The sequence below is a fragment of the Cicer arietinum genome, chromosome 6 (assembly GCF_000331145.2).
Source record: "Cicer arietinum cultivar CDC Frontier isolate Library 1 chromosome 6, Cicar.CDCFrontier_v2.0, whole genome shotgun sequence".
Taxonomy (NCBI): domain Eukaryota; kingdom Viridiplantae; phylum Streptophyta; class Magnoliopsida; order Fabales; family Fabaceae; genus Cicer; species Cicer arietinum.
This window is the reverse complement of record NC_021165.2, coordinates 17,593,764-17,607,301: the sequence shown is the minus strand read 5'-3', so window position 1 is coordinate 17,607,301 and position 13,538 is coordinate 17,593,764. Positions and strand designations below refer to the sequence as shown.

The 13,538-nt window shown below is 29.2% G+C and overlaps 3 protein-coding genes across 3 annotated transcripts in view; all 3 read left to right on the top strand.

Moving 5' to 3' along the window:
* The window catches only part of LOC101488999 (uncharacterized), a 3,186-nt gene extending 1,217 nt beyond the window's left edge, over positions 1-1,969 (top strand). The window contains exons 2-4 of the mRNA XM_073369908.1: positions 8-80; positions 204-707; positions 1,056-1,969. Coding sequence (XP_073226009.1) covers positions 8-80; positions 204-707; positions 1,056-1,640 — 1,162 coding nt within the window. The 3' untranslated portion in view covers positions 1,641-1,969. The remainder of the gene's footprint in view (positions 1-7; positions 81-203; positions 708-1,055) is intronic.
* Positions 1,970-3,328: 1,359 nt separating this feature from the next.
* On the top strand, positions 3,329-5,027 carry LOC101488661 (serine carboxypeptidase-like 50). The gene has a single exon (XM_004505211.4). It carries the CDS (start codon positions 3,531-3,533, stop codon positions 4,911-4,913), a length of 1,383 nt encoding a protein of 460 aa, XP_004505268.1. The 5' UTR covers positions 3,329-3,530; the 3' UTR covers positions 4,914-5,027.
* A 4,172-nt stretch (positions 5,028-9,199) lies between these two features.
* Positions 9,200-12,843, top strand: LOC101488337 (homeobox-leucine zipper protein HOX3). The gene is made up of 4 exons (XM_004505210.4): positions 9,200-9,505; positions 10,104-10,297; positions 10,448-10,527; positions 12,438-12,843. Exons 1-4 carry the CDS (start codon positions 9,409-9,411, stop codon positions 12,751-12,753), a joined length of 687 nt encoding a protein of 228 aa, XP_004505267.1. The 5' UTR covers positions 9,200-9,408; the 3' UTR covers positions 12,754-12,843.
* The last annotated feature ends 695 nt before the right edge of the window (positions 12,844-13,538 follow it).

Sequence of the window (13,538 nt, the reverse complement as noted above, 5' to 3'; positions counted from 1 at the left end):
ACCCCTCTTCCATCATTCAATCTCGTCTTCAACAGCTTATTCATTCCTTTCACACCCCGACTCACCCCCCTTACGCACTCGTCAGTCTCTCTCTCTCTCTATATATATATATATATATATAATATATATATATATCATCTACATTGCCGATTTTTAATTGAAATTGATACACAGTGACGCCGGTTCGTGTTTTTGTTTTGTAGATGATAAACAGGGCAATAGTGGAATTAAACGATGAAAAGGGTTCGATGGAGGAGGCAATATCGGAGTTCATTCGAAGAGAATACGAGGATTTACCGTGGGCTCATTCGAAAATTCTGAGTGTTCATCTCGAGAGACTGTGCCAAGTTGGGGAACTTGCGTGCAATGAGGACGGTAAGTACGTGTTTCCGGTTGTTGGCGAGGAAGAGAAAGAACGGTGTGAAGGTAGTAGGAAGAGGAAGAGGGGTGGTAGAAAGAGTAACCGTGGAGATGGTGATAGAAAAGCGATTGTGGTAGTGGAAAGTGTTGAGATTGAGTCTGAGACGAGTGGTGATTTATTAGAGGAAGGGATTCACTTGCCTCTGATGGACAGTGCTGGAATTGATGAACCTTTGACACAAGGTAAGGGGGAACAGGTTTGTGAGAGTGATGATCATTCAATTAGATGTGTTCAAGAAAAGACACAAACACAAGCACCAAATGAATTAGAGGAGGCACAAATTCAGGTATTTTGCTGGTTTGGTAATTACTGGTATTTCATGTTGCTAATGTATAATTCTGGAATCTGATTCCGTTCGTTCAATATCTTAAACATTAATTTGAGATCAGACGATTCATATTACATTATAAACAATCTCAACCAGTTATTTAAATTGGATGATCAAGGTTAGTAATTGCTTGATGCAGTTACTATAATGAATGTCTCATTCATTCGATTATTTGGCATGGAAATTTATCATTTTAAATTTTTATGTTACTAATTTGTAATCTGCATCTGTTTAGGCTGTTTGTTTTAGTAAGAAGTGAAAGTGTTGTTGGAATGAATAATTACTGTTAAAATTCGTTTGGTGCAGATGGTGAATGGCATAGTTTGTGCAGAAGTGTCACCAGTGTGCATAATGTCTACAGGTCCAGGAGTAGAAATATCATCACCGTCACAGTTGCAACCTGAAATGTCTACTGACATTATTGATATGGAAGTAGTGTCGAAAACAACAGCTGCATTAGTTTGTGTGAATTTAGATGACGGTGATGAGCTTTCTCAGCATTACAATCAAGAAGGTTCTAATGGAAACCTCGACGAGAACCAGATGTTTGAGTGTCTTGAGAAGAAACAACCAAAGTGTAGCAGAGGCCGGAAAAAACAACCGATGTGTCCCAGAGGAAGGCCTCGTAATAGAGAAACTGATGTAAACTGTCAAGAGGAGCCGTTTTTACATAAGCTGGGACCAACCAGAAACAACAAGAAACAGAATGGTCAAACTAGAGGTCGAGGGAGGCCTCGTAAGGTAATTGAAGATACTGAACATTGCGAAAATATATTAAAGAAAAAAGATCAAGCTAAGTTGTGGGGTCGTGGTCGAGGCCGTGGTTGCGGTAGAGGAAGAGGGATGCGTCCCAAACTTTCTGAGGAGTCGATAGCGAGTCTGACACCATAGCAGAGGCACCAGCTTCCTTCTTAATCCACAAGCATGTGAAGTTCAAGGTAGAGGTGGATGCAGGCCTCTTAAATCAAAGCCAGATTTAAGGTGCTATTTCACTTTGTACGTGTATGAAGTGTAGTAACAAATCCACAAAGAAGCAATTATTGGCTAGGGTCTGCTATATCTGAAAAGGTCATCAAATATAGTTGCTTGGTTGCTCCTAATTCTTAATCTGAAGTACATATATTTGCTAGATGTTAGTTTGATTGGATTCTTACAGCTGACTGCTATACTGCATATGTTCTCCTGTTTTGATAAATGATTAATGTATTCTTTTTCTATCAGCTCTTCTCGTGTTTTAATTTTATTTTTAAGGAACAAATTCATAGCATTTCTTTCATAATAATTTCAGCAATACAAGGAGGGATATAATCAAAAGTGCGGTTACAAGCGTAAATTTTTTGCCGCTGCAACATTTGCTTGACGCTCTAGTTCTTCTTGTGCCTTGTTATATTCAATGTTATTAACATTTAGATCTTAGAGGTAAAATTACTCAAGGATGTGTTTGTTTAACAAGGGAGAGAAAGAATGTTAAATGAATTTTTAGTTATGAGCTCCTCTCCTCTTCTCCAAATCCTTACAAAATAGAAGCAGAAAAAAAAGCTTCAAAAGAGAAATTGATATTTTTCTCTCTTAAAAATTAAACCAGACATATTTTATTTAAAATATTTCACTCGTCTCAATTTACCTCAAATTGAACATACTATAAGAGTTTGTGTTATAATTACTTGACTATAAGTAGTAATAAGTATTTGGTACGTACCTTTTTGGTTGTTTTATGGTTATTTATGCATAGCAAAAAATCAAATAATTATTACTTTTAGTAGAATTATTAATTTTCTATAATGAAAATTTTGTATTTGACCAGTTTACTATTGTGATGATTTTTGCCGTGACATTTAGCATTGAATTTTTTGTAGTATATTTAATTATTTTCTATCAATTTTAAATTTTACCAATTTTTCTTTTTGCAATAAATACTTAACTATATTATTGACAAATCGATAATTAATATTTCGTTGAATTTTCAAACAAATCAATAATTAATGTTTTAGAAAGAATGAGAGAGTATAATATATCATTTTTTTTACAAATACAAAAATAACAAAAGAAAAAAAAATTGACTCACCAAAAGTTATTTTTTTTGGGATCTTATTATAATGTATACTAATGGGATATATTTTGAATTTTTTTATTTTACTGAATAAAATTTGGGGTAATAAAATGATGTCTAAAAGTAAAGAGATTTTAGAGTTTATTGAATACTTCAAAAGATATTCATATCTATCTTCTTTCAATAATATTAGTAGATAATATTTTAAATGTTTTGAGTTAATAAAATATTATAGTTAGTAATATTTTAGCTTAATAGTTTTTTAATTGGGTCGCAATGATAAAAATAATATTTTATTATTTATTGCTTTATTTAATTGAAATGCAATGATATCTACATTTTTTTTCAGAGCGATAATATCCATATAGGACAAATGACATTTATAATAGGACATGTATGGTCAAGTAAATAGTGTTTTTAGATTTTGTTTATATTATTGAGATATAATGTGGAAATTAATAATATATCATTTGTCGAAACAAAACTTAATAACACGTATTTATTGAATGTATTTATAAAATAATTTTAAGGTTACTTTCATGCAGATTAAATCCTTTATTTAAACTAATGATTACATTTTTTATGATAAAAAGATGCTCCCCAAGTCGTATGTGTCGGCTAATGCATCTGGTTCACAATTTTTGTCCAAAATTTCAACTATTTCACCATTTCCTTTGGTAGATTGCATACTCATACTCACTACTTCATACTATACACCAATCCATTAATAGATGAAGATGCAGAATGAGTCAACCACCCTCTTCATCAACACCTTTCTTTTCTTCTGCATCTCCATCTTACAGTTTCAGAGCTCTCTCTCAGTCACAGATTCATCAACATCAACCCATATATCATTCCCCAAAGAAGCACTTCCCACCAAATCAGGTTACCTACCTGTAAGCTCAACCTCTGCATCCTCTATTTTCTACACATTCTATGAAGCACAGAGCTCAACCTCACCTCTCTCCCAAACTCCACTTCTCATTTGGCTTCAAGGTGGTCCTGGCTGCTCCTCCATGATCGGCAACTTCTACGAACTCGGACCTTGGCGTGTCACCAATTCACTCACACTTGAACCCAACCCTGGTGCTTGGAATAGAATATTTGGTCTTCTTTTTCTTGATAGTCCTATCGGGACTGGCTTCAGTGTAGCCTCAACGCCACAAGAGATTCCAACGGATCAAAACGGTGTAGCCAAACATCTTTTTGCTGCTATAACAAGGTTTGTTCAACTTGACTCTGTTTTCAAGCATCGTCCTATTTATATTACTGGTGAAAGTTATGCTGGGAAATATGTTCCTGCAATTGGGTACTATATATTGGAGAAAAATGCTGAATTGAAAGACACTGAGAGGGTGAATTTGGCTGGTTTGGCAATTGGTGATGGGTTAACAGACCCTGTAACCCAAGTTGTTACTCATGCTGCAAATGCTTATTATGTTGGATTGATCAATGAGAGGCAAAAGAATGAGTTGGAAAAATCTCAACTTGAAGCTGTTGGGTTGGTACATAAAGGGAATTGGAGTGAAGCAACTGATGCAAGAAACAATGTGTTGAGTTTGTTGAGAAATATGACAGGGTTGGCTACTTTGTATGATTATTCGCGTAAAGTTCCTTATGAAGATGATTTGGTTGGCCAGTTTTTGAACATTGCTGAGGTGAAGAAGGCTTTGGGGGTGAACGTTGACGAATCGTTTGTTTATGAGATATGTAGTGACATAGTTGGGGATGTATTAAATGCTGATGTGATGAAAAGTGTGAAATATATGGTGGAAAAGTTATTAAGGGAGAGTAGGGTGTTGATGTATCAAGGTCAACGTGATTTGAGGGATGGTGTGGTTCAAGTTGAGGCTTGGGTGAAGACTATGAAATGGGAAGGGATTGTTGAGTTTCTGAAGGCTGAGAGGGAGATTTGGAAGGTAAATGGAGAAGTGGCTGGTTATGTACAAAAATGGAAGTCGCTTACTAATGTTGTGGTTTTGGGGGCTGGACATCTTTTGCCTACTGATCAGCCTTTGAATTCTCAAGCAATGATTGAAGATTGGGTATTGAAAAAGGGTTTGTTTGGAATTGTACCCGACCGAAATGTATCCAAAAATGTGTTTGATGACTAACTATGTCTATTTGTACTAAAGTCAGAGGCTTGCATGCCACTGCGGGTACTTGGTTCAATTGACCGAATGAATGACTACTTTTTTTCTTTAAGGAAATGGATTTCTAATCAGTTATGATGTCTTGTGAGTTTATTTGATCTTAAAATAAGGTACCAACATGCAGTTCATTCTAAACATGTCTTTTTTTATTATTGTAAAATAAAGTAACCAATATACTGCCTCATTTCTCAAACAATTCTAAGCATATATATCTTTGACATGTCCATTTATTTTGGCTGGGGAGTTTGAGTGGACATGAGTGTACAACGTGATTTTGCAATTTCCCAAACACACACTGAATCCATTTCTTTCAAAGAACCCTGTTTGTTGATATTCAATTAAACAGAAGAAATCTCAATAAAACAGCTGAGTCCATTGGACAAGCTCAAAAGCCATGCTCTGGAAATAGTTTTATCACGGTGGATTGATTAATCAATAACATCAAATAAAGTTTCAAAATTTCAACAAAATATTATTTACAACATGAAAGCTACAAAATATATATCAGAAAAAAATAAAGTTAAAGAATTAGATAAAACAAAAACCGCTTTAACAAATTAAGATAAAAGGATGATAAAGTTAATGGAATGTAATGGCGTTTGGAGGCGGATTTGTGTAGAAAGGAAGTGGGATGGGATGGAATGGAAGAGTGAAATTGGCAGAGGAAAAAAGGCAATGCCAAATTCCAAAGACAAAAGTCACAGATCCAAACAAGATCCATTCCACAAAGCACAAAATCCGTACTATGATGCCATAGAATTGATGTGAAGGGCATGAATGGCAGGGCACCCCGTAGAAAACCTACAGGTATTTCAGAGCCACAATTACTTTATTACTGCTCTCCCCTATATGCCTCAGCCCTTACAAATGGAACAAAAAATAAATGAAAAGATTCTTATTTAACGCCATGAATGATGCAAGATTGGAACGTGAATAACAGGGAAGGGTGAAAGTGAAACCCTAATAAGAAAATTGGCGTCTCCTGCTACTAATTTAAAGAAGAATATATGTATAAAAAAAATTATTTTTTTAAAAAATTATTTTTTAGAAATTAAAAAGAAAAACGTAGAATTTCTTTTGCATTTATATTTTAAAATGAAAATCATTTTTTAAAGTAAATATCAGTTAAAAACATTAATTTTTTAAAAGATTTACTAAAAACAACTACTTATTTAAGTAATTTTGAGATTTTTTGTAAACTATCATTTCTTTGAAAAGATTATAATAAATAAGTACAAACTTTCAAAAATAATTATTTTTATGAAATAGGGTGTAGCAAACGAGCTCTTAATTAGAAGAAAAGTCATTCAACTATTTTAATACAAACTCAATTTTATTTACAAATTTTTGAAACACGTGAGTTTCTTTTATAAAAAAAAAAAGCAAATTAGTTTCTCATTTAAAAAAAATCAACAATATCATATTAGCAAATGTAATTTCATATTATTAATGAAAATGATACGTTTTAAAAAAACAAACTCAAACCGAATGTAGAGACAAATTTATAAAATTGAAAGATCAATATTTCGTATTTGAAAACAAACGAAGTAAAATTTCAAAATTGAAAAAATAAAATCCTAATTTCAAAATATAAATAATGAGTATCATATTTTATGGTCTAAAATATGAATAAAAATTAATTACCTATATCATATTTAATGGTATTATAGTTTTAAATTATTTTGATCAACTTAAAGTGTATTTCCATTGGACAGGTTGTTATAATGAATAGTTTATAAAAAATAATTAGGTCAAGTTTACATCGACAATTAATAAAAACTAACCATATTATCATTTCATACAAATAATTTTAAAACGTACTTATACAATGTTCATTAACATGTTAGAATGATCATTCTCATGACTCAAGATATATAAGTTGTAATTCTTATGATGTCAAAATTTATAGGTGGATAAACGCACATTATAGACGTACTAACAAACACATATTTAATGTATTTTAATTTCATTTTTTAGTCAAAATTGAATCTTAAGAATAAAATTAATTTTAATATATTTAAACGTTATCTAATAAAATAATTTTTTTTTTCAATTACATTATCAATATATTATAATATTACACTACTTTTTCTATTTCTCTTTTCCAATGAGTAAATGGAATGTGTTGTCCAAATACAACATTTATTTCTATTTATAAATAAAAATAAATCAATTAATTAAATTTAAATTTAAACTAAATAAATTAACTTTTATTCGTCCACTTTTATTTATAATTAGTTGGGAGTATTATTTTGATTGGTTTAAACTAAAAAAATAGTTATTTGGCGACAACCAGACAAGTGGGTAACTGATTGCTCCCCACCAAATCATCAAAAAGGCTTACAAATTGTATGTATGTCCTTGACCCAATAATGAGTGGCTGCCCACACTCACACGCTTTTGACATACATATCTCAAACTCTGCACACTGTACCCTTTCCACCTTCTACATTAACAGGTCGCATATCAGACAAATCGTATTCGTGTGTTAATAAGAAACCACACCCTTTCGGTTTCATCTAAATTTTGCTTCATGATGTTCAGCACTCATCTTTTGAATATTTTTCTCCACGTATTTAATTTATATTATCTCTTGCTTGTGGGTCTCCAATGACAATCAATAAGAACACTAAACGCATATTTGATTTTACCATTACATTTTTCTCGATTCCACTCCAAAATTAAATAAATACTAAAATAAAATTAGTAAATAGCTTATCATTTATAGCTGATATTTTATATCTTGTTGAATTTTTAATAAAAATAGTGGTTTAAATAACTTAAAATTATAAAATAACATAAAAAAATATTCTTAATTAATGTTTAAAATATTAAAAAATAATTTTTTTTGAAATTTATCAATATGATATCTTTTTTATTTACTTATCTATTTTAAATTAAAATAAATAAACAATTTACTTCAAAATATTAATTATTCTTAAATTTAATTATTTATAAATAATTTAAAATTATAATAAATAAATTATTTAAATTATTTACTTAAAATTCTTATTTATTAAAATTATTTACATTACATAAATAAATTATTATTTTAAAAATTTAAAATTATTTATTTGAAATTATAAAAATAAATAAATTATAAAAAAGAAACAAATATTTTAGGTATAATAATATGAGTAAATTGAAAGAAAAAAAATGATAAGCTATAAATTAATAAACTACTTGATTTAACTTATAAAAAAAATACTATAAATTCATAAACTATTATTATCAAATAGAACTTATAACTTATAACTTATACACTATAAACTCGTTTATTGATCTTACCAAATATAGCTTAAATATAGAAAATGAAAACCACACGCATTAATTTATGGATCAATGAAATTGGTAGATCAGTGCTTGAAAAATAAAAGAGATATTGACTCGTTTCTTTTTATAAAATCCTATTTCATTTTTTTTTTCCTCTTAATCTTAATATAAGATTATCTTTAAAATTTCATATACATTAACGATATTTTTACAAAAATGCTCCTCTTTAATTTATAATTGAAAAATGTACATAATTTTCCTCTCTTATATAATATCAATAATTGTAAAGATATAGATAAAAATAACATACTTTTTGAACTTACTTATTATTATAATTTTTTTTAATATGTATAAATTTTATTAGAGAGTCTTACAATAAATGATACTAGGAGAAAATGCTTATGGCCACACCATTGCGAATTTTCAATCAAATTGAAGAGACGATAATGATTTAATGACGAAACAATTTTTTCGAGTGTTAAAATATCTCCCTTGTTAGTTTCAAATTCATTAAGTATCCAACTTATTTGGCACCTCATTAGAGAGTAGTGAAAATGAGAGTGAAAGACTCGATTAGATAAATGTGGATAAATACAGTTGAAAAAATAAAAAATAAATTATGTGTCCATGTCATATTTATTGAAGTGCAAAAAAAAAAAAGTTTGTTGTTGCATTGCATGAAGGATGCATGCGCTTTGAGTGAGTATATTGGCAATTTGACACTCCTTTTTTGTGTTCTTATACTTTATAAATGCTTCGACGACCACGGTCATAATCATAAGTCATAATTCAGAAACCTACAACCCTTTTTATATACGTTTTTCCCCCATAAACCTCCTTTTGATTTTCTAATATCCCTTTTAAGGGCATTATATTAATTATAAATTAATTAATAATATAGTGTATACAACCTTTGACTGATTAATATCATTTGATTTTGTAATATTTTATTTGACTTTCTAATATACATCTTTGACCGATCACCTTTTTCTCTCCAAATTAAGTCCAAACAATTCATCACCTCATCAAATCCTCTGTTGCTCTGTCTTCTTTGTCCTTTTCATTTGTGTCTCCTTAATTTTGTTCTTCACTATACCTTTTTCCTCTCCTTTTATCAATTAATTATTCTTCTTTATCTTCCTCGTGATCACCATCCTTTTCATTTTGTGCCCTTCTTTCTTCTATGGCAGTTTTACCTACAAATTCCTCCGGCTTGGAATTGAGCATATCTGTCCCAGGTTTTGCTTCTTCCCCAACCACCTTTCTCCACTCATCATCTGGTAAGCAGCATAGTGTTTTTTTCTTCTTTTCCTTCTGTATCTTTTTTCTAATATCATCATCTTTTTATTCGTCTTTTGTCATTATGATCATCGATCATCTCCTTTTTTGTGTTCTTGTTCTTTAATTTTGCAATAAATTATGTTAATTTTCATTTGCTTTTAACGATATTATTATTATTATTATTATATTTTTTTCATTAAGAAATAGTTAAATATATGTATATTGTACATTTTTTAATAGATGATATATTTCTCACAAGAAAAAGAATATAGGCAATATATCATATTGTGGAACACATACAATATTTTCAAGAAAAATTATTAGTATATCTATACACTTATATATCTTGAAAGAGATGGGAATAGAAAAAAGTGATATGAGATATATAATTTATATATAATTTATTGATGATACGATAAAAAGTGAAAAATAAAAATAAAATAAAGTGTTAAATAAGTGTAAATAAAAATTATAAATGTATAAGTATTGAGTAAAAAAAAGTTGAAATATATATTTATTCAACATATAATAATAAGTTGATTGATGATTAATAAATAAAAACTATAATTAAATTAATTAAATTGGGTGTACACACAGTGAAAAAGTTGGACATGAACCAACTACCCATAGAAGAAGGATGGATTAATATGTCATCGAATTGGAACTTAGAAGAGGAAGACGAACAAGAAAACAGCAATGGGGATCATCCTCCTCGCAAAAAACTCCGTCTCACAAAGGAACAGTCCCATCTCCTTGAAGAAATCTTCAGAAAAAACCACACTTTAAATCCCGTATGTAAACAATTCAAAATCTCTTTTTTAATATTACCTATATATGTATACACTTTAATTGTCCTTATTCATTTTTGGCTCATCATTTTACCATTGTCCAGAGAGATTCTACTTGTATACTCTTGCTTAATGTGTATATTGGTTGTGCAGAGGCAAAAAGAGTGTTTGGCAATGCAGCTGAAGCTTCGACCAAGGCAAGTAGAGGTGTGGTTTCAGAACCGGAGGGCCAGGTAAAAGGCTTATATATTTTATTACTCAGTTTTAAAAAGAGAGATTATATAATTTATATTGGTCTTAGAATTTAAATTGCACCCTATACAATTGCACAAAATTGATTTGTAGTTGAACACTATTTATTACTTATAAATATTGTCAGACATTTATTTTATTTTAACATGTAACTTAATTATTTTTTAGAAATTTAATAGAAAAGTTAAAATCAATATTTTATTAATATATTAAGAGAGTATATTTTATATAACCACATATAAAATGAGACAAATTCTTTTTTTTTTCTTCTAATTAATATTGTTTGACCACATTTTGTAATCTACGCACGACCTTATTTAAAGTTTTGTTTTTCTAATAATCAGAGCTTTAAGGTGATCAAATCTAGTTCCACTCCGATTAACACATTATTAATAAAAATAATATAATAATAGTATATTTAGATATCTAACTTTCATACATCTATTAACATCTCATATTATATATATATATATATTCGTATCACATAATCAATCTATCAGATCAAATAATTTAAAAAATAATATTACTATACGTGTCTCTAATAATAAGTATGTTGTCCTTTTTACATATATTAAAAAAATTATAAATTTAATAAGTTAATTTAATGTGCAGAAGTTTTTAAAATTCTATTTATACATAAATGTATTCAATTTGATGTTTTATTTTCCAAAATAGATTGATAATATTGATAAGGGGTATATTTAGAAAAAATAAACAAATAGACTTGATAATTTAAAAGAGTACTTATAATTAAGAACAAATATAATAATTCTTAATAAATTTAATCCAACTATTTTTTTTACAAAACTACTATATTAGAACTAGTGATGAAAGAAATGTGGTGACTTTGTCTGCACATGAAACACATAGCTTCCTAAATTAGATCTCTCACAACAATTGAAGTAATTCTATTTAGACCTCAAAAGAGCTAAGAATATGGAAGAAAAAAACTATGCACATGGATAGTTAATAAAATATAATTGTTTTTTTATTGCATAAAAAAAATTAAATACAATTCAATTATTAATATATCTACAAAGATAGTGATATTCTATAGGCAAGGAAGGCATAACATGATGTCCTTCAAGTGTTCACCAAATGTGAGCAAAAAACACAATCATTGATATCCAAACTAAAGTAGACAACTCGATAATCATAGTACCGTGTTTGTGGAGTTTTATTCGGCCTCGTGTGGTACACGGATCAGCTCTCCAATAAGTGCACCTTTGACCACTCAATTTGGGGCTTTAGACCACTCCATGCATTAAGCATCATTAATCAAGTTATCATTAACATTCAACAAGTATCCATAAAAGTTGATGACTCCAAATAATAAACATTTCAGTTCATAATAAAAAATAATAAGCATTATCATCATCTTTGTCCCATCTTAGTTGCATAATTTACCCGAATTTGAACATATAAAGTAATACTCCTAATTATAGGAGTACTTATTATAAGAGTTTATGCACTTAAAAAGTTTTATTACATATAATTAGTAGTTAGTCATAATAAAAATATAATATTTATGATGATTTAATAATTTGATTGACAACAACATACATAAATTAAATATTAAAAAATGAAATTCAACTAACATTTATTCTACCCATTCGAATATATTCTGAACTTTATTTACGACGAGTCAATATTCTTTATAACTCATATTGGTAGACACTAGTAGTATTAACTATTAAGACATCATTGTTTTGTTCTCTCATACTTTTATTCTTTTGGTTTTGTTATCTTCTCATCAATAATTTTTTTTCTCGCCTAAAAATAGCTATACTATAATTAAGATCTAATCAAACGTTTTCAATAGGTTTGAAATTACAAACTCTATCACCCATGCAATGCAATACAATTAATGTGTTTTTTATTAACTGAACAGGAGTAAGTTGAAGCAGACTGAACTAGAATGTGAATATCTAAAGCGATGGTTTGGGACTCTTACAGAACAAAATCGGAGGTTGCAAAGAGAAGTTGAGGAACTGAGGGCTCTGAAGGTGGATCCACCAACTGTATTATCCCCTTACAGTTGCGAGCCACTCCCAGCTTCAACCTTATCGATGTGTCCTCGATGTGAGCGTGTCACAACCAATGTCACAGCCACTAACAACAAACCAACCAACGATGTCGTGAATAATTTGTCTCATAATATCCCGATACATACCCTCCAATGTGTCAAGTATGAAACGTCTTGTTGACTAGATTTCTTTTGTATGAAACATTTATTAATTATAACAAAAGAATGTGAAGGATATTTGTTTTTGGCAAGGAAGAGAACTTATGTACTAGTCTATGAGCATCATAAACAAAAAAGTGCACGTACTTTATATTTATCTATCCATATTTAACTACGTTACTTAAGAATGTCATTGCATTAATTCCATAATAATAACGTAGGAGACTATCATAGTAATCAAAGATAAATTAATAATTATATTTTCTTTTTACATAAAATTAAAAAATTTAATTGATTTAACTATTATCCTTAATAAATTTAAAGGTATATATTTTCACTTATGATTAAAATTGGATGGAATATTAGTTTTCAATTGATAAATAATGTATTTCGATATTACTTTTCTTGCTTTCTATGTATATATGATAATGATACCTAACTTCATAATTTCTGTTAAAGAGTGGATCATTTATGTATGAGAAGAGAATTAAACAAATTTTAAGATAAACTATTTTAAAAGATGGTTTCACTCTAGATCGATACTTAAAAATCATAAATAATTTAAATCTTTCCACAAATTTTTTTGTTATTCAACTCATTTCTTTGTATTCCCAACTATTATAATCGTGAGTGGAGAAATTTCCATAATCAAATGGATGTACCAAGAAAGCTACGGTCACATTTAGAGGAGTAAATTTTCTTCATTGATACCAAAAAATAATAAAATTAAATAAAATTAAAGTGAGATTAAAAAAATGGAAACAAAAAATTTAAAAACAAGATTGAAACCACGAGAGAAGTTACAAA